At 40.8% G+C, this 21685-nt stretch overlaps 1 protein-coding gene across 1 annotated transcript; it reads left to right on the top strand.

The window, feature by feature from the left end:
• The first annotated feature begins 620 nt into the window (after positions 1 to 620).
• Positions 621 to 21039, top strand: LOC126381804 (rho-associated protein kinase 2). Its single transcript, XM_050031300.1, has 13 exons — positions 621 to 1227; positions 1672 to 3600; positions 4061 to 4221; positions 4617 to 4826; positions 11121 to 11311; positions 11796 to 11970; positions 12858 to 13015; positions 13436 to 13637; positions 14963 to 15231; positions 15690 to 15847; positions 16320 to 16445; positions 16826 to 17051; positions 17326 to 21039. Exons 1-13 carry the CDS (start codon positions 1047 to 1049, stop codon positions 17417 to 17419), a joined length of 4080 nt encoding a protein of 1359 aa, XP_049887257.1. The 5' UTR covers positions 621 to 1046; the 3' UTR covers positions 17420 to 21039.
• The last annotated feature ends 646 nt before the right edge of the window (positions 21040 to 21685 follow it).

The following is a 21685-nucleotide window of genomic DNA, read 5'->3' as shown; positions in this document are numbered from 1 at the left end:
ATTATGTAGGTATTATCTAAATATTTTGTTCGTTTTGTTATTGTTGAAAAAGATGTAGTTTACATTTTCCCTAAAGTAGTGCAACTTTTTCCAAGTTGTGAATTAATTGAATGAATAATTGAGCAAAATCATTCGATTCGATACTATATGAAGTTAGCTGCTCAAGCACAATTTCCATTTTTTTTAATGAAAGAAGAATATAACTGAACTGACCATGTTTTTAGTTATTGTATTTATTAGAGAACCATGAACCATTATTTACTAAAATTGATACGTAAAAAGAAAGTACGGAATAACGTAATATTAAATGTGGCACAATATTTTTAGAAAACAAAAACTTTTCATAGAGTATCGGGTACTTTCATAGGACAGTTCAAATTTTATTATTCATACAAAACTTTTAAATTCAAATACAATTTTTGTGAGTAACATATATTCGTAATTCATTTAATTTATTGTTATAAAAAGCATTTAATCCTTTGAGATTTACTTCTTTAGTTAAATAATATTAAACATTACATATTTTATAATGGTTTGAATTTCAACAGATAAAAACTTGAACGATAAAGGACTTAAAATTTCTATCGCCATTGCGAACTTCTCGCAATACGTCGCTTACTTCACATTATTGTTCGATCATCGTTCATCAATCAAGCGGCTGAATATTTCGTAATTTTTACATTATTTTTCAATGTTGTGCCAATAATTAATATAATTCAGTGTTCATATACAGTTAACAACAACAAGAAAGACATAAATGCAATCAATCACTCTGTTATGTTTGCAAACGTGCATATGCTTTGTTGTGAGAACCACCTTTATCTGCTGTCATACTGAGCTGTAGCAACTCTATTTTTCGATAATGAAACATATTACAACAAGTTATAATAACGAATAATAGCTTATCGAACTGATTGGTGTGGAAACATCATTTCGGCGGAATATCGTGCAGTGAATGTGTCGCGATGACGGCGGTGTGAGTCGAAGCAGTAGTCCGGAGAATGTGCGGTGGCGTTTAGTGGGTGAGGTCAGACACAGGGTTGAGCATGGAGGCGGTGAAGGACGAGGAGCGGGTGCGGCGGCTGCGCGCGCTGGAGGAGCGGCTCTGCGACCCGCGCTCCACCGGCAACGTCGACTGCCTGCTCGACACCGTCACGGCACTCGTCGCCGACTGCGACCACCCTGCTATCCGCCGTATGAAGAATGTCGAAGCCTACACCAGCAGATGTAAGCACTTCTTTATACAGTTCTAGTCCTATATCTTCAGTTTTATATTACACAATTTTTTAGAAGTACTCATATTGGTACCAATTGATGATAGAACAACAACCAATCTATTGCCCTTAATTATCATTGCTTTTAGTGACAGCCACAGGAACTTTGATTGAAGGGTATATTATGTGTATTTAGTAAAGTGTGGATAGAGTACATTCTAATAAGCGCATACTAGGTAATTAGAATTGATATGAAACTGCTGATGTAAATAAAACAAAGTAGATAAGATAGGTCTTTATTATTGTATAACACAGTGTAAGTCTGTTATAAAGTTGATTATTCCACAAATTTCACTTTCTGCTTTATTTGGTTCTTTGTTTGAATAAACACCCATGTATGTGAAATTGGTGTTTTAAACATTGTACCTAGCTTGAATCTTGTGTTCTTTTGTTATAGATGAAACATTTGCCTCAGACATTGTTGATTTGCGCATGAAGGCAGCAGACTTTGATTTGATCAAGGTGATTGGTCGTGGCGCTTTTGGTGAAGTACAACTAGTCAGACACAAGTCCACACATCAAGTATTTGCCATGAAACTCCTCAGTAAAGTAGAAATGATTAAAAGGTCAGATTCCACATTTTTTTGGGAGGAGCGACACATCATGGCTCATGCAAACTCTGAATGGATCCTCAAACTTCATTTTGCCTTCCAAGACCAAAAATATCTATACATGGTAATGGATTACATGCCAGGTGGGGACCTGGTAAGTCTCATGTCCAACTATGATATTCCTGAAAAGTGGGCCAAATTCTATACTATGGAAATTGTACTAGCATTAGATGTCATCCATGGCATGGGATTTGTGCACAGGGACGTGAAGCCAGATAACATGTTGATTGACAATTATGGCCACTTGAAACTGGCTGACTTCGGTACCTGCATGCGTATGGGCCCTGATGGCTTAGTGAGAGCAAGCAATGCAGTGGGTACCCCTGACTACATTTCTCCTGAAGTGTTGCAGTCCCAGAATGGAGAAGGCGTATATGGGCGTGAATGTGATTGGTGGGCTGTGGGAATATTTTTATATGAAATGTTAATAGGTGATCCACCTTTTTATGCTGACAGTTTAGTAGGAACTTATGGAAAGATCATGGATCACAGAAATTCATTGCAATTTCCTGATGATGTAGAAATCTCGAAAGAAGCAAAGTCTCTCATTAGGGGCTTACTTACAGATAGAACAAAAAGATTGGGTAAAAACAGTGTTGATGAAATAAAACAGCATCCCTTCTTTAAAAATGACCAATGGAGTTTTGAAAACCTTAGAGACTCAGTGCCTCCAGTTGTCCCAGAATTGTCAAGTGATGATGATACAAGGAATTTTGATGATATAGAGAAATCTGATGCACTGGATGAATCTTTTCCTGTACCCAAAGCATTTGTTGGCAACCACTTGCCATTTGTAGGCTTTACCTATAATGGTGATTATCAGCTCTGTTGCAGTAAACTAAAAGCTGCAGATGTGGTGGATACAATTTCCAACAATCATGTAAATAATGTCGGATCTGAAGCTATATTGCAGCTAGAGAAACTTCTTGAAAGGGAGAGGGACGGCCGGCGTAAACTGGAAGATAGACAGATCATGCTCTGCGCCCAACTCGAAGAGCTTTCCCAGAGAGAAACCAGAAGCATGAAAATAATTGCAGACACCGACAAGGAACTAGCTCTATTGAGACACGATCTGAAAGAGATACAGCGTAAAGCTGAAGCGGAAGCCGAGTCGAGAAGGAAGGCCGAGGCCAACTTCAACGATGCCAAACGACGCCTCGAAGAAGAGCAGAACAAGAGATCGAAAGAGATCAGCAACCTCCAAATGTATAACGAGAAGATTAACGCCCTCGAGAAACAGCTAAGCGAACTCCGTGAAAAACTGAAGGCCGAGGCGGAGGCGGCGGCCAAGTCGCGGAAGCAGGCGGCCGAGCTGAGCGCCGCGCAGGCTGCCGCCGCCGCCGTCAACGATGGCACCGTGGCCAGCCTGCGCGCGCAGCGGGACGCGCTGGAGCGCGAGCGTGCTGCGCTTAGCGAGGAGCTGGGCGCCGTCAAGGCCGCCAAGCAGCGCTCCGAGGCGGCCGTGGCCGAGGCCACGAGCCGGCTGAACGCGGCGCACGCCGAACTAGAGCGGTCGTCGGCGCGCCTGGCGCAGATCATGGCGGACAACCGGCAGCTTTCGGAGCGCGTGTCGGCGCTGGAGAAGGAGTGCGCGTCGCTGGCGCATGAGACGCGCGCCGCGCAGCACCTCTACCAGCAGGAGGTGCGCGCGCACCAGGACACGCAGCGATCGCAGCTGCTGTCCAAGCAGGAGGCCAACCTCGAGCTCGTCAAGGGTGAGTTGCTGGCTTTCGTACTTGTCCCATACCGCCCGAAGTTAACTGTGTTGTTTCCCTCGTACTGAACCGAGCTAACCACCCTGATAAACTAAAATTTATTTCACAAACCTTCACTTTTTGCATGCCTCAGGAACATTGGAAAAAATATTTGAAGGTATTGTCCGATTTGCTAATGTATCGCTATCTATTTGTTAATATGTTATTTTCTTTTCCTTCGATCCTTTAATCGTAACCTTTACTTAAAAAAAATCCAAAATAGATTGTTTTATTATTACTTTGGCACAAAAAGTCATCTACAAACTAACTTTGTTTTAGGTCATCTGATTTGCCTTTTATGATCTTTACCATTTATTTCATTGATGTGTAATAATAATGTTACTTTATTTACTGAAACTTTATTTTGACCGAATGTATAGTGATATGGAACGGTTTTGACTAGCATGTGGGTCTGACACAGCGCTGCAAGGCAAGTTGAACGAGGAGAAGACGGCCCGCGTGCGCGCCGACTCCGCCTGTCAAGAGAAGGACCGCCAGATGTCCATGCTCAGCGTCGACTACAGACAGATGCAGCAGCGGCTGCAGAAACTAGAGGGCGAATATCGCCAGGAGTCTGAGAAGGTACCTACTTCCTTGATTTGCTAGATTAATAATTCAGTTATCTAGAATACACAAATAGAGCAAATAAGGCAGAATGTTCCAGGTAAAATAAAAGCTAAAGATGTCTTCCACAATGGTAGAAGAATTGAGTATATCGAAGAAGACTATGGGACACCCCGGACATTTCATACAAGCAACGTCATTTTACACAGACAACATTAATATTATTGTACACGGGCACTTGTGTGTGTGACGTCTGACGCTCTTACGATTGAAGTCTCAACTTTGAGAGGGGGTGAGGTGAACGCAGCTCAGACGCTGGTGGGGAGTGTAGAGTAGCCGTTTTATACGTGTATTATTTGTAAAAACTTGTAAGAGTGTTGAGGTGGGTTGTTGAATGTGTGACGTGTGTGCAGGTGATAGGGCTGCAGGCGGCGCTGGAGCAGGAGCGCGCGGCGCGGGCGGCGGCGGGCGGGGAGGCGGCGGCGGCGGAGGCGGCGGCGCGCGCGGCGGCCGGCGAGCGCGACGCGCGCGCGCGCGACCTGCACGCCGTGCGCGCCGCGCTGCACGACGCCTCCGACAAGCTGGCCGCCGCCGCCGCCGAGCGGGACATGCACTACGCCCGGGTGAGCGCCACCTACATCCTTTATTACATTCCCCATGGTATAACAAAACCACGTATGCTCAAAAGTGACAGCTAACATTTCAAGGTTAGCCCAGCTGACGTCATCCCACCCTGCGTTGCCATTTCGTAAAAAGTAAATTACCCACGACCAATGTCTTTATATTTACTTTGCAACGAAATTTTGAACTTTTAGTAAAAGATTTACTTACAGTTTTAATGATTTTTATGTATGTGACAAGTAATAGTAATTAAATACATTAGTCGTCATTACTTAATTTTCAATAATAAAATTTACGTCTTTAGAATGTTGGAGATACCAATTTAATGGTAACACTTACGTCATCAATGGCGGTTTGTCATAGGATTGAGCATACCTGGTCTTCTTATACCATGATATTCCCCACTCATGGTGACCCGTGAGGTCGGTTATCGACGCACTCGAAAAGAAGACACTTGTTTTCAGGGTCGAGAAACTAGGCATTTGCTAGGTGAGCGTGTCTAGTTTCCTAGACTACTTTTACCGTCAGATAAGATTGATGTCAAATATAACCTATCAGAATGAAAATAGTGGCCTATAAGTGTAGATTCTTCTCAGTAGTACAGAGCGACAGATCCGTGCGAGGGTATCTCGCACGTCACAAGTTTTAGTTGTAGTCACGGGTCCTCTGAATATGACTTAAAAAAATCAAAAGATTTCTCTTTAGAAGACCTATCTCAGTATTGCAAGTACATAAAATACAACAAACAAGTGTTATTTTTACTACATCATGACTTATCCAAAAAAATTTTTTTTGCAAATATATCTTGTGACAAATGTAATGGAAAACATTACGGTCTATTTTTCCAAAATATTTGTAAATTTTGATGTAATTATAAATTTTCAATACATTATAATTAAAACACATAATAACGGATTTTTATCGCGTTTAAATCAGGGATATGAGACTCCCGATATTTCGACACTGTTGCAAGTATCAATACATTATTTCTTGTTTTCAATGCGGCAGTTAAATTATCCTACTTACCCGTCGCAAAAATGCGCAAACACATGACTTTAATAGAAGCGCGTTCATGTGCGCAAGGAAAGAAAGACGCAATGTTTTTGGGTATATTAAAAATAAGTAACAGGTTAAAGGGCAACGGAAGTCGTTGTAGATAAAAATATTTGTTTCGAAAAAAATATAATATCTCCAAAGTACAGATAGCTAGATAAGCATTTATCGTGTTAATCCAGCATATTCGATTCTAATCAAGTCTAATACGGCACCGTAAATCCAGTCGTTGAACCTAACAAGGCTTTTAGTGTGTTTCTGTGAATTAATCATAATCTCATCGCGCCGACTGTCCTCCGGCATTACGAAACTGTGACTCACTGCCAACGGCAAACATGCTGAGCATACAGCCTGTCGTCTCCACACACGCGCATTTGCCTTATTCGCGCGCGTGCGTCGCGCCGCCGAATAAATAAACACGATTACGTACACAGCGGTTTTTCTACTGTCTTAGTCATTGATACGATGCGATTTGTCCATTTAATAGAATAATTTATTCATTACAATTCAAGGAACATTATTGTCAGAACTGGCGAAGAATGCTATAAATAAAAACAATTCATACGCAAGTTTTGTAATTACGTGGCGATGCAAATGAGCCGAGGATTCCGCTGCTTTGATGTGATTTGCGCGCTTGACCTCACTCGCTTTAGCGCGAGGCGGAGTCTATGTACTTCTAAATCTATGGACTAGTGTTCTGTACATCAACAGACAACAATACATAAAGCAGAGGTCATTCGTTTGCTACAATTCAAAGAATCATTCTTATCTTCGCGCGTGTGAGTTGTGAAATTAATGACCAACCACATCAACCCTGGTGTTAGAGTTACTATTGACCCGCCAAATGCTTGACGTGGGTAATGTAAATGGGAGCCGGGATTGCTTTACGTGCCCTCCGAAGCACGGATCATCTTAATTTTAGACTATTGGGTGACCAGCCTGCGATGTCCCAACCAAACTAGGGATCACAAAGTTATGTTTGCTAGATAAGCGTGATCCACCGTAAACGGCCTCCGTGGTCCAGTGGTTGAGCGTTGGGCTCACGATCCGGAGGTCCCGGGTTCGATTCCCGGTGGGGACATATCACAAAAATTACTTTGTGGTCCCTAGTTTGGTTAGGACATTACAGGCTGATCACCTGATTGTCCGAAAGTAAGACGATCCGTGCTTCGGAAGGCACGTTAAGCCGTTGGTCCCGGTTACTACTTACTGATGTAAGTACGTAGTCGTTATATGAGTCATGTCAGGGGCCTTTGGCGGCTCAATAGTAACCCTGACACCAGGGTTGATGAGGTTGGTACTCCACCTCACAACCCACACGATAGAAGAAGACCGTAGACCACATTGTCACTTACCATCAGGTGAGATTGTGGTCAAACGCGAGACGCGATATTTAAAATTTAAAAAAAAATGTTTGTGATATGCATCCATGTGATTCGTATCTAGGACTCCCGGATCGTGAGCTCGATGACTCGACCACGAAGGGGGTTATACGTATAAGTTTTCATATCATTCTTATGACGTTCAATTTCCTTGATATAATATGTATACTATCAGGCTCAAAGTCCACCACTAATATCACCATTGAATATTTAACAATAATGTTTTATAATACGTAAACAAATACATAAGGCATATACCGAAAGTTATGGGTATAAATATGGAATGGGTATAGGTAGGGGATGACCCAAGAAATTGTGGATGGATTGTGTAAAGAAGATATGTGTGTGAAAGGTGTGAGTATCGAGATGACGACTGACAGAAAGGAATGGAAGAGGAATACATGTTGTGTTGACCTCACATAGACAAGGATAAGGACAGGATGATGATTATTTGTCTAAAATACGTGGCAATTTTCGATAATTAGCACAGTAACAGCCTCTGTGGCCTAGTGGTTAGAGCGTTAGGTTCACTATCTGGAGATCCGGGTTCGATTCCCGATGGGGACATTGTCGAAATCACTTTTTGAGACTGTCCTTTGTTTGGTAAGGACTTTACAGGCTCGAATCACCTGATTGTCTGAAAAAATAAGATGATTCCGTGCTTCGGAGGGTACGTTGGTCCCGGCGATTAGCCGTTAAAACACCTCCACCAACCCACAGTAGAGCAGCGTGGTAGAGTATGCTCCATAACCCCTCTGGTTGATTGAGGGGAGGCCTGTGCCCAGCAATGGGACGTATATAGGCTGTTTGTGTTTGTGTGTGATTGGCACAGTATTGGTACTAATGACATTATCAGTTATGCAACGAACTTTGTCACGATTGTAAGTTATTACAAATATAAATAGTGTCCCTATTTCAAAGTACGTTCGTTCAAACAAATCATAACCAGCGCTAGATAGATATATTGTATTCTGCCGTATAATATCATTATGCGTATATAATATACCTAAACTCACGACCTGGCCGACGAATGCTTTTTTAAACTGGCCTTGATATTTATGACATTAACTTTGTAAGATTTGTTGTGCAGATTAAAGAGATTGAAACATAAATACGAATGTTAGGCCATCCATCAATTGTCGACTATAATTACTTATTGTTTTTGGAGAGGAAGATTTCTTTCGTTTGAATGTTCTAGAATTACAATGGGAAATAGCGTATGTTATTTTGGCTTTATGCCGCGTTACGCCTCAAAATAAAACGAAAATTATGAATATCACTTTATTAAATACTTGATATTTATCCTCATGAAATGAAACAACATAATATATGTTTTGGTTCCTCGACAAATTATAAATTTAAAAATGTATTTTAAAACGTCGGAAACAATAAATTAATAAGGTCGTCGTCTTTTCTTTTTCGCTTTTTTTATATTAAATAATCACGTGTCGACTAGATTAAAATAGAATAAAATATATGGAAAATTTATAAAAAAAATATCGTAACTAGTTACCTTTCGATAAGGTGTGCTGAGGTGCTGTTGAGCGAAATAGTAAACCGCTCGGCTGCCTCGGGTCTTCCTAGAAAATAGATGCTTGTTCAAAAACTATGATATCTTTTCTTAGAACCAAGTGCGTTGTCGCCTTGATTTTTGTTTAGTTTGCAAATCTATTTTTGAGATGTCTGAATTGTTAAAATTAAAAAGTTTTGACTTTTGTTTTAGCTATAAGTCAAGATCAAGACAGGTAGTGTTGAAAAAAAAAAAACTTAAAAAATGTATTTTGTTTATACATAAGCATTTCAGTTCGATTACACCGGAAATGTATATCGCCGATCTAGTTTCACATGGAAACAAAAATGTCATGTCGAGTACAGGACAGCCAGTATATGGGTCATATTATCGGCGCGCGAGCAAAAAAAAACCTTCCACGAAACCAATACAATTGAAATACATAATACCTGCTTCATTGTAAGCCGTGAATTTGTTTAATGCTAATGTTAAGCAAACACAGCCGCGAGCATCGCCTATAAAACACTTGCATTATGAGGCTGGCAGCATTCTCTAGGCTCATTCTCCAACAGTCAACTTTATAAACTTATACCACTTTGATGTACATGACCTGTTTGTTAAAGAGCAACGTTATCAATATTCTCAACAATCACGCAATGTAGGTTTATCGCTATATTGTTGTTAGGCAGACAGTGAGTAAAATGGTGGTACAGGAATGTAAGAACATCTCCGCTTCGAGCCTGCTCTGGTCATCACAACTAGTTTCAATTTTATTACGCATTATAATTGCACATGTTTCATACTGATTAACGAGGCGGTCGGCGGCAAAAATTATGACCTATCAAGCAAAAATTTAGTGCCCGTATCGATACTGCAGACCGTTAAACAATACAATACTTTTTAATTAATTAATAAACACAAAATTTGATTTTTATTGGCTTTCCGTTTGCTTGTGTGGTTTGTGTGGGGCATTTTGCAATTTTCAAGGTAGAAAGCTAAAAAATGATATGTGGATTATTTGTGACTAACAAAAAAATCGTGCACCTTTTTTGGAAATCTGCGCCCAATCCCTTCAAAGAGGGGGTGAAATTTTATGTGGGACTTTTCGCAGTTTTCAAGGTAGAAACCTAGGAATTGGTGCATTAGGAAAGGGAAACCGTGTTACCTCGAATTTAACGCGTGCAAAGCCCCGGGTAAAAGCTAGTTTATTATAAATCTGTGGTTGCCTAGAGACATAGAGAAAAAGAGAAACAGATACGACAGAATTGATCCTTAAAATGATGGGCTTGTTCAAATTTATTTTTAATTGAAATCGATTTCTGTTCGGAACTTAGTCGTGTTGATAGACAGATGCGTAATACATATTGCAATTTGTAATAAATTATTATCCTCTGTCTCCCTACTTGACCTACTAACTGGTGTATCGTTAGTAATTAATTAAGTTTGACATGATAAACTAATTGATTGCTTGTGTACTTAATATAAACAAATAATTAGTTTATACACGATGGTTTCCTTATTCGTTTAATCAGCATTTTTAATCACGAGTTGGATTTGAAAAGAGAGTTAGAGTTGAGTAAAGAAGAGAGTGAAATTGTAACAAAAAACTTTTCCGCTCTCTTCTCTCTCGTGTGGGTTGTGAGGGTGGATTACCAACCTCATCAACCCTGGTGTCAGGGTTACTATTGAGCCGCCAAAGGCCCCTGACATGACTCATGTAACGACTACTTACTTTTGCGCCTAGAACGGTACACACAAAAACGTTTTATATGAAATACATTTTACTAATGTAGCTCCCACTTAATTCTTTGCTCAGAGATGTAACGTGTTATGCCCATGATGCTTACGTTACGTGATGAGGTTGGTAATCTACCTTACAACCCACACGATAGAAGAAGATTTCCGCCCCATTATCTTTGACATCCCCAATTCAGTCTTAGTAGGACTAGAGTACGCTTAACGACAATCTTCTATACCTATTTCCATAGGAACTTTTTCTAATCGTGTGGGTTGTGAGGTGGAATATCAACCTCATCAACCCTGGTGTCAGGGTTACTACTGAGCCGCCAAAGGCCCCTGACATGGCTCATGTAACGAGTACATACATCAGTAAGTAGTAACCGGGATCAACGGATTAACGTGCCTTCCGAAGCACGGATCATCTTACTTTCGGACAATCAGGTGATCAGCCTGTAATGTCCTAACCAAACTAGGGATCACAAAGTGATTTTTGTGATGTATCCCCACCGGGATTCGAACCCGGGGCCTCCGGATCGTTAGCCCAACGCTCAACCACTGGACCACTGAGGCCGGAATCTGCTTATTAACCTCTACGTTTTTCCTATGAACAGTGCGAGGAGCTGCGATCACAGTTGGAGAATGAGCAGCACTACTGCCTGGTGTACCGCAGCCAAGCCAGCGAGCTGCGTCAACAGCTGGAGGACAGCGGGCGCAGCGCGCGGGACTTGGAGCAGGAGCGCGCCTCGCTCATGCACCAGCTGCAGCTGGCCATCGCGCGAGCTGACTCCGAGGCCATCGCCAGGTATAACACCAGTTGGCTGAGGATAAAACGTGTCGCGACGTTCGTTATGTTGGTATCGATTTTGGAAAACAACCCGACATGGTGTGAAAGGACGTGGGAAGGCACAAAGCACTCATTGTTGGCCCCACACCCGGGACACTTCATACAAAAAACCTCGTTTTACACAAACACTACACAGTGACATTCTGGTGCATGCGCATCTGTGTGTGACGTTTGACGCCATACGAGTGAAGACTAAAGTAATACCGAAGAGGGATGAGGTAAACTCAAAACTTAGCCGCTGGTGGGGAGCAGTTCCGTTCATTATTCCTTAGCTGCAGTAGTTTTAGGCGGATGAGACGTTCGTTATGTAAAAATTGACGATTCAAAGTGTAACTATGTTACCTACTGAATAAAGATGTTTTTGAATTTGAATTTGAACTTATTATATTGCCTAAAGGCTAAAAAGAGAGCCGTCTTTTTCTAACCCGCATCCTTTGGACAGGTCGATAGCAGAAGAGACGGTGGGCGAGCTTGAGAAGGAGAAGACGATGAAAGAGTTGGAGATGCGCGACGCGCTGGCGTCGCACCGCAGCGAGCTGGCGGCGCGGGACGCGCTCGTGCAGAACCTGCGGGACCGCGACCATGAGATGTGCGCCACCGTCGACCTGCAGCGGAAGGTAGTGACAGATAACACCAGTAGGGCCAACATGCGCAACCTGATAAAATTTTGTCACGGTCATTTTATCGATTCGGACGATATAATTCTGTCGTTTTATCGATTGGTGCTTATTAACACCAATCGATATGAGTTCATATATTATGAACTCAAATAAATCATGTCGTTCTGTCAAAATACGAACAAAATCACGTGACACGCGTGTTAGGGAAAAAACAAACTTATCGGTTTCGACAAAATTGATTATGTTGCTTATGTTAGCCCTGCAGGGTGATGGAATATGATTCATAAGTTTTACGGGGACTGAGTATTCTACGCTGGACTGGGAGCGCATAAAAAAAACATAGAACACGTTCTGCTTCCCGGGCATATAGTAAAATAAGGTTCATCATATTCATCTTAGGACTTCGTATCAACAGCGGCTGCAAGTTGTCTTTGATTGCTTGTGGCTCTGCCCACCCCATTAGGGATTACTGGCGTGAGTTTATGTATTGTATGTATGTAGTTTACGGGAAGAGACTAGTGCTCAGGTTCTGTTACTCAAGCTAACATTTTTTTTGGAATACCATTTGCTTCGATCCTGACATACTTCTCTTGCTTCCTCCACATTCATCAATTGTTTCATACACGCACGCCGTTTCAGTGTAGATCGTACTGAACCTTTTCTAAGGACGTCTCCAATTTGGTCAATGTACATCCTTCTAGGCCTTCCTCTGCTAGCCCTGTCATCAACCTTCGCTTTATATACTGCTTTCGTAATCCCATTATCCTTCATCTGCTCTGTGTTCAAACCAACTGAACATTCCCTCTTAGTCGATTCGGTGTTATACCTTTTCAGTTCACTGGTTTCACTTTAGTGTCATATAACTAATATCACTCTTTACTCAGGAGGTAGAGGAACTCCGCCGCAGCAACACGGCGCTGGCGGAGCGCGCGGCCACCATGCAGCGGATGCAGGAGGAGGTGGAGCGGCTCAACAAGAAGCTCAACTCGGAGATCATGCTCAAACAACAGGCCGTCAACAAGCTCGCCGAGATCATGAACAGGTACCGTATATAGTTGAATCTGGTAGTTACCAGATAAACAGCTAGCGAAAGTATGAATGGAGGAATGAATGAATGAATGAAGAAACGAATGAATGGACATTTGATTGCATTTACAGGAAATTAGATTCTGGCTAGTGTTATTTAGCTAGCTCTATTTCGTAGCTATGAATGTGCGTTTCCAAGCTTAAGTTATCAACTAATTAGTGTAAATTACGCCCTTCGTGCGATACGCCTACGTGTAAAAATGTAATGTATTTGTTGAATTTAACGTCGGTAGCATTACGAGGACAAAGGTACACATTACCTCACAAATCATGCACATTTGGCTATCTATGTATTGAGATACATTTTACCCAGAAGTAGGATGTATGAGGACGTCTAATGCTAATGTTATTCACCCTTTATTTTGTGCCTTTACAGAAAGGACATGAACCCAGCGAACTCGAAGACCAAGAGCAAGATGTCGGTGCGCAAAGACAAGGACTACCGCAAGTTGCAGCAAGAGTTGACGAGGGAGAAGGAGAAATTCGACCAGCTGGTGGCCAAGTTGCAGCGCGACCTGCAGGACTCGCAGCAGCAACTGCTGGAGGAGCAGCAAACGAGGCTGCGGCTCGCTATGGAGGTAACTATACTTACACAAGTTGCAGCGCGACCTGAAGGGTTCGCAGCATTAACTGCTGGACATATGAGGGGCGTACTATATGCATACTAACAGATACGGGTGCAAATTGGACCAAATACTAGCAATGCCTTTGATATTAGTATAACTCCCGGCAAACTTCTTGAGCATCGAGTGTCGTAGTTGTTGTTGTCGTAGGAAAGTTCGCGCACGTACACTTCCGTGCAAAAAAAATGAACTTTTGATTATTTTCTTAACTTCATTAAAAAAAAAACAATTATTAAGTATATTATTAATTATGTAAATAAAACTAAACTTATCTATATTATTATAGTTTATTAAAACTTATATTATATTATTATACTTAATAAAAAACTAATCGTCAGGTAAGTATGATATTCCTTCCATGAAATGAAATGAAATGTCTTTATTAATTAAAACAGAGTTACAATATTATTTTACATGATGATGACTCCTTTTAGACTACAAAGTCTGTGTTAGGAGGCATGAGATTGAAACCAGCAATACCAGAGCTAGTGCTAGGTTTTGGATCTGTAGACATAGACCTCGTGCTAGTAACTAATTCTTAAACTTAAAAAAATGAGCAATAACAAAAAATCTAATAAAAGAGCAATAACAAAAACGTGACAGTTTCACTGCACGCAAGTGTATTCGGGAGTCAAAGGGACGAAGACAGAGTGCGCGGGGGAAGTATCGACTGATCGACCAATAGCCGGTCAATGCGGTATTCACCCGCCCCCGCGCCCCGTACCGCACCACCAAAGAGATCTAAAATTCGGTTGTGCGCAGTCAAGGTCGATACTCAAGAAGTCTGCCGGGACCTATAAGCGCTTCGAGACAATGGCATTTGCGTAGGTCCAATACATATTGCACGTAATAAAAGTATAACTTTAGTATAACTGTATAACTTTATTTAGGGAAAGGCAGATAAGCTGTTCTTGCTAAAGAAGCATCCCGACACGTCAAGGAAATAAATATTTTTACTCGTGTTAAACACAAATTTCATATCAATTCTCTTAGACTTTACATTCAACCAATTTTCTTACATACATAGGAACATCATCATCATAGGCCTTTACATCTTGATTAGATGATTTATAAGGCGTTTCTGTGGCATCGTCTTGTATGGCTGAAAAGTCCATTACGAGAGCGGCAATAGCGTCCCCACGACTGGCATAGGCTGACTGACTGGGGTAGGCAGAGATCACGGAATTCCACGTCTTCCACTCTCGTCAAAGTCTTTATAGACGCACGCCGGTTAAGAGTACTCTTGAACGAAAACTAATAATTTCTCTTTCCTCTCTCAGGTCGACAGCAAAGACGTAGAAATCGAGCAGCTAAAAGAGAAGCTAGCAGCTTTGACGAGCGAGACAGCGTCGCAGTCGTCAGCGGACGCCGAGGACGGCGAGACAGAGCAGACTCTAGAAGGCTGGCTGTCCGTGCCCTTCAAACAGAATATACGTAGACACGGCTGGAAGAAACAATATGTCGTGGTGTCTTCTAAGAAGATCATATTCTATAATACCGAAAGTGACAAGCAGAATACCACGGATCCTGTCATGATTCTGGACTTGAGGTTTGTGATGGAAGCTCATGTTTTACAGTATAGGATATATACATTATGTTTGTAATAGATTGTCTGTGCTTTAAACGTGAAACCCTGCCTGTTTTACTAATGAATGACGGACAAAGATACGGATAGCACGAGAGTCAAGAATATCGCTAATAGTTTGGTATTCATAAAAGGCCCCTGTTTAAAAAAGTAAACTTAAAATTAGAATTTTCTTTTAACTTTATTTGAACTATTTTTGTTATATGGCAAAAAAAATGTGTGAAAACAGTTGTCTTACTCTAAAAGAGTTGAGAGAACTTTGTAACTTGTAACGCTTCTACTTAGATATAAAACTTATCACATTGGTAGAGGTAAAAAGTTGTATGTGTGTCGTGTCTTTAAATCACTGTGCGTCATTGTGTTCAGTAGTCTATTATCTATTTTAGAGCAACTTTGTCTAAGTAAATTCATTTCGGTTCCAGCAAAGTGTTCCACGTGCGGTCAGTGACGCAGGGCGACGTGATCCGCGCGGACGCGAAGGACATCCCGCGCATCTTCCAGCTGCTGTACGCGGGCGAGGGCGAGGCGCGGCGTCCGGGGGAGGCGCAGGACCTACCCGCTGACACGCAGGACCACACCAGTGAGATCACACCTTTATCATGTCCCTAGCGTTACATCGCTTGTATGTCCGCATGTGCTCACCTAACTTAAAGATTTGTCAGGGACGAAATTACTCTTCCTTGTTCAAAGAAACAAAGGAAGAAAATAATTTATTTTAGAAATAAGTAGGTAGGTACACAGAGTAGAATATTGAACAAAATTTATTTATTTATTTATTAAAATAATAAATTTAAACCTTATTTCTAAAAAGGGACGTTAGCTCAGCGAGATGATGTGACACTCCGACATTGAGGGAGTGCCACGACGCTGATTTTCAGCTGAGCCCCAGAAAATACTTAAATATAAAAAAATATTAGCTTAAATCTAAAAAAAACAAATCAAATTAACTGTGTTATATTATTCTGTGCCACTATACTTCGTTTCATTCGACGGCCTTTTTGTAATAGGTTTACTAGTTTATTCAATTATTAAAGTAACCCGTGCCCCCGCAGGTAACACGGTGCAGCACAAGGGCCACGACCTGGTGAGCATCACGTACCACATCCCGACGGCGTGCGAGGTGTGCACGCGCCCGCTCTGGCACATGTTCCGTCCGCCACAGGCCTACGAGTGTCGCCGTGAGTATTAACATTTGGCCCAATTACATTTTAGCAAAAATGCCACAGAACCGCCCTGTACAACAACTTATCCCCTATCATCACTTTAGGGCGGATACATTTTGAAAATAACATGTATCGTAAGGTTCACAAGTGTCCGCTTGAGTATCAATAACGTTTCGCACTATGTAAACTTTACCATCCCTTATTGCCCCCTTGGGGGATAAACGGTGACATACTTGTTCTTGTTTGTTTTAAAGTGTATAATGCAAAATGAAACGCATCGAAAACATAACCACTTATCTACCTTTAATTCCATCAAGGTTTGAATTTAGGAAATACTAAGTGTCACTTTGCTCGTAAAATGCGGCCACTTTAAATACGAATTGTTTCGCTGGAAGGTTGCCGGATGAAGATCCACGCGGAGCACGTGTCGGAGGGCGAGGGCGGCGGCGGCGGCGTGGCGGCGTGCAAGCTGCACGCGGACCGCGCCCGCGAGCTGCTGCTGCTGGCGGGCGGCGCGGCCGACCAGCGCCGCTGGGTGGCGCGCCTGGCGCGCCGCGTGCAGCGCTACGGCTACCGCGCCGCGCACCACACCAACCACGACCACACCAAGCTGTCGCCCAGGTAACCACACGCCCCACGCCCCCACGCCCCACGCCCCACGCCCTACCACCACTACACTGTCCTCGACAACACCAGGTAAGTGTTAAGGACGTGTGAAAAGTAGCAACCTTTTATCTTGGTTTATTAGTTTATCACCCAAGGTTGCATTGACGTAATTTCTCTTGGCCTGACTTTCTTGGCTGGAGTTTAGTATTGAAACCATTGTAAATCCTGATTCGATAGAAGTAACAGGACGAATGGATGGCGAAATATAATTTACGCGTATTGTTTTCAGGGATTCGATGCGGTCGAACTTGAAAGCGGCGTACATGAATGCCTCGCAGCGCAGCTCCACCCTGCCGGCCAATGCGTCACTGCCGCGACAGTAGGCGCCAGTGGCTGCCAGTAGCTGATAGTAGCCACTAGTGGCCGCCAGTCCTCGCTCCTCGCTCCAAGACTTCCTCTACGGAGAGATACCTCGAAACGTGGCGTCGTCTACACGGTTAGTACTCAGACGTCGTAACACCTACACCGTAATGTACGCGTCGACGCGTGTAGTTTTTGTAAAGTTTCAATTCAAAAACGTACTTGCCTTACTCGTAAAAAAGAAAATCCTGAAATTTCAGTCGGCTAAGTCAATTTCAGCGTCATTGATTGAAAAGATATACTAGAAAGAAAAGAAAATTTTTATACTCACATTGTCATACAAAATTGAAAAATTATTTTATTCGATTTGGATATGCGCTCTCATTAGAATAACTCGAAATTTAAAAAAAATGAATCCAAAATGAAAATGAGTGAAAAATTGTAATCAACAATATTTTTGTAAACATTTTCGTTTATATTTTTGTTAGATTTCATTGGGATTGTGTAAATACTAGTTACATTATTGTGTTGATATTATGATGATTTTCTATTTTATTAAATTTTTGCTTGTGTTATAAGTGCGCGGTGGGTTTGAGGCGAGAATCATCAGCTTGTTCACGTATGTACGATGTTAGTGCATCATTGAAACATGTCGCCGCAAACGGCATAATAATTGTATACGCTGAAATTTTGAATAAATTCGAAAGTATCACGAAGAGGATTATAATCCTATAATCATGCTTTCTTAATCAAGTGTTACTTAATTCATCAGTAGATAACGATAATACAATTACCGACGATGACCTAATTCGATCGGTTCGGCATACTTAAATTTGCATAAAATTCATTTTTACACACATGGTCTCTCATTTAGCATTATAAATTTTATTTTTGTACGACCGTTTTCAACCAGATGAGCATTTTGTTAGAAGTTATTTTTGTTATAATTTACATAGAAAGCCGACACTCATGGCGTCGATCCATTTGTAAGCTGGATATACAGGAGCCGAGCACATGCGAACGTTTCGGCTTTTATTATAGACTGAATGATTGGCCTCCTCTCTCCGTCACTCTTAAGCTGGCACTTAAATAGTGACAGGGAAGCGTGATAGTAGTTATGGATACCCTCCGCCAAAACGTCGCATGTGTCGCGATTGACACGTTAACAGGGACTAACCACATATACTAGGCAAATTGAAGCACTTTAGTACTACGTTTTTGCACTGTTTTTTAATGAGACTTTATTAAATATCAAGTAGCATTTTGTGTAGTTGAAGAGTTGTAAGAATTGTGTCTGCGTCAGTATTGTTTCGTGAGTTCGTTTCAAATGTTATAACGACGCTAGATACTGACGCGGAACGTTTTCCAACTCGATAGGAATTGAACTTTGAAATTTGAAGTCTACACGATTGCACTGGTTACGAAATTTATCAACACGTAATACTAACTTTTTCACTTTACATTAGATACGATTTACACCAATTTAGGGACCCATTAAGTGCTGCGAACTCTGCAAAGTGCGTGTCAGTGTGACATTTGACTTGAGAACAAGAATTATCAGTAGAGCTGAACCTCCTAAGATGTATACAATTTACTTAGCCAGATAGTTCTGGACTTGTTATCAAGAGTTAGTTGTCGCACTCGCGACGCACTCGCACGCTAATGTAACGAACGACAGTGCCATAACTTTGTAGAGAATCTTCTCCAGTAGTTGCTCAATCAGTAGGACTTTATATCCGCATGTTACTTAATTACATAAGACTCCAGACGGGCTTCCTCGAATCACATGATCAATTTATAGTATAGGACTTTTTGAGTAGTGAAAATTGAGCTTACTATATTCTAATTGGTAGGTTACGCAATGAACTACGCTGCCTAATTCGGTATGTAAGGGAACAAAAGTTACGCTAATTCTAAAACCATTTCGAGATTTCGTCTTATTTAGCGTTTTTATTTCTCTATTTTTAGCTGGATGGTGTTTATTTTAGCAATAATCGTGCATTCATTTGACCTTCATGTGACCTGTAAAGGTAGTCTGTTTACCCAAATTGTCGTTGTCAAATGCCGTTTATATAATAAATAAAATTTAATATAATCTGTGGTCATCACTGGGGTGTCCTACGAGTGTACGGTTAACAAACTTAATGAAATAACTTCAATAATAATAAGGATCACTGAACCCCATCATGTTGAAGAACCATATACTATACAAACTTCAAGAAACGAAAAAGTAACAAAATATTATTTGTATGTATCTTATTGGGCCTGAATACTCTTAGGGACCGTCCATAGGTTTGGGCACATTACCTAACAAAATGTCAATACTAAAATTTTGATACAAACTAAGCAAAGGCAAGGGTATAAACGTCATTCAGCATACTTTAGGAGATATTTAAAAAAAAAATATTAAAAATACATCCAAAAATACCTTACATACCCAATTATCTATGTATATTTGTCCAGTAGTCATAAAATGATTCGTTACTCCAAACAATGTGTAATAAGCAATAGGATGCATGGATGTATGACACCAAAGTTGTATAGGTGTTTATTTAAAAATGTTCAACAAAATTAGGTGCCAAAGTTATTTCCGTATTTGTTCAACCTCCAAAATTGTTGTTCCAAATTCTATGTACAAAACTTATACATTATAACTTGTTATATTCAATGTATCCCAATTTCCAATGGTTGTGTGAATCGACACCAATGTAGGGAGTTATTGTGTACATTAATTAATTAGGAAACGTATTGAAATTCGTGTTTAAATGGTAATGTTTACTAAGACCGCTTTAGTTGTGATATAAAAGTACAAAACTAACGGCAATAATATCTGGTCCATCTTCCCCTTTTCGACCAGACGTGATGCACTGATGTAACGGTCGACTCGACGCTTTGGACCAAACTAGCTCGTTGTTACATCGTAGCTGTTTATTTACGATTTTGACAAGCCTTTATATGATAACTGTCAAGCAACAATCAATGTTAGAGTTACGTTTGGCTTGTAAGGTTAGCGAGTTGACCTTAGTTGTAGTGGAAGTGATTACAATGTGTATAATAACATAACGTAGAGGGTCAGCCCGTACGGGGCGCGGGGCGCGGGGCGCGGGCTCGGGATAGCTGTGATATAGACGTGTCTAAACACCCGTGGTGCTAGCGAAGCAGGCCTCGACGCATGTTGTTACTGCACTCCTTGTTGATAAAGATATAAACGCTGTTTTATTATTGCTCTACTGTTTACATTCCTCCAACGAAAGCTATGTTGAGTTTTGTTTATCTTAGTTTTATATTGACTCAAGTTCAGCTCTGTCGCTTGTCCAGTTATTGCTTTTATGTTTTTTATTAGATGTAAGTCCGAAATCTCTTCTCCATTCATGTACTGACATACGAATTTCAAATCTATGTACTTAAGTGTTTTGATAAATTGCAATTCATCGTAGATTTACGCTTATTTTTGAGATGCATTTTATAAATTATATTTTATTAGGGCAGCTATTGCATTGTTCGTGTTGTTTCATTCCACAATATCTTTCACTTTTTGTGTTTCAACGCATTCGGAAATGGTTTATTTACCAAAGAAAATTTAAAATTCTAAATTAACAAAATGAATGCAATTTATTTTGAATTTAATAGTCCACTTTATTTTTCTCCATGCTTGTCATTAATAATTTTAATTCTCTGTAATAATAATAATACTGTTATTTACTATGCATAATTATAAACCTGATTTTTATATATAGTGACATTTCTGGGGAGTATTTTTCCAAGCGTCGCGCCAATGTACGGTGACAGTTCAGAAATACTCCCAAATTGTCTCGTTACATATAACAATAATGGACAATGTAAAACCGTAATTATGTAAATTATTTATTATTCAATTACATTTCTTATTGTAACGTTTTATTTATCGAACTAAATTTGTAAGTTCCTAACTAGCTAGCTTCTCATTTGTAAAGAAATCTTCTCAAGTAGCTTCACGCCGACTCGGCGTAACTGTTTATCATTTAGTGGGTATATTTTATACTATTATTATAATATCGGTGAATCTATTATTTGATCATGGTAGTAATTGAATGATGGCAGCGGCGCGCAGGCGCGTGACGTCACCGCGCTGACGTCAACGCCGCGACGCTTGCTCATTCGTACTGTGTCATGCAATATACTAATACCACGTGCCTTAGCTACGGCCCACTCCCATATCACCTAGGCATACTATATTATATGTATCAATAGTTATTATAATGTACATATGTTTTGAAATAAACCAATATTTTATGGATGTTTTAAGGAAT

This window comes from Pectinophora gossypiella, chromosome 1, assembly GCF_024362695.1.
Source record: "Pectinophora gossypiella chromosome 1, ilPecGoss1.1, whole genome shotgun sequence".
NCBI lineage: Eukaryota > Metazoa > Arthropoda > Insecta > Lepidoptera > Gelechiidae > Pectinophora > Pectinophora gossypiella.
The sequence above is the reverse complement of the archived record's forward strand: the minus strand, read 5'-3'. Positions and strand labels throughout refer to the sequence as shown.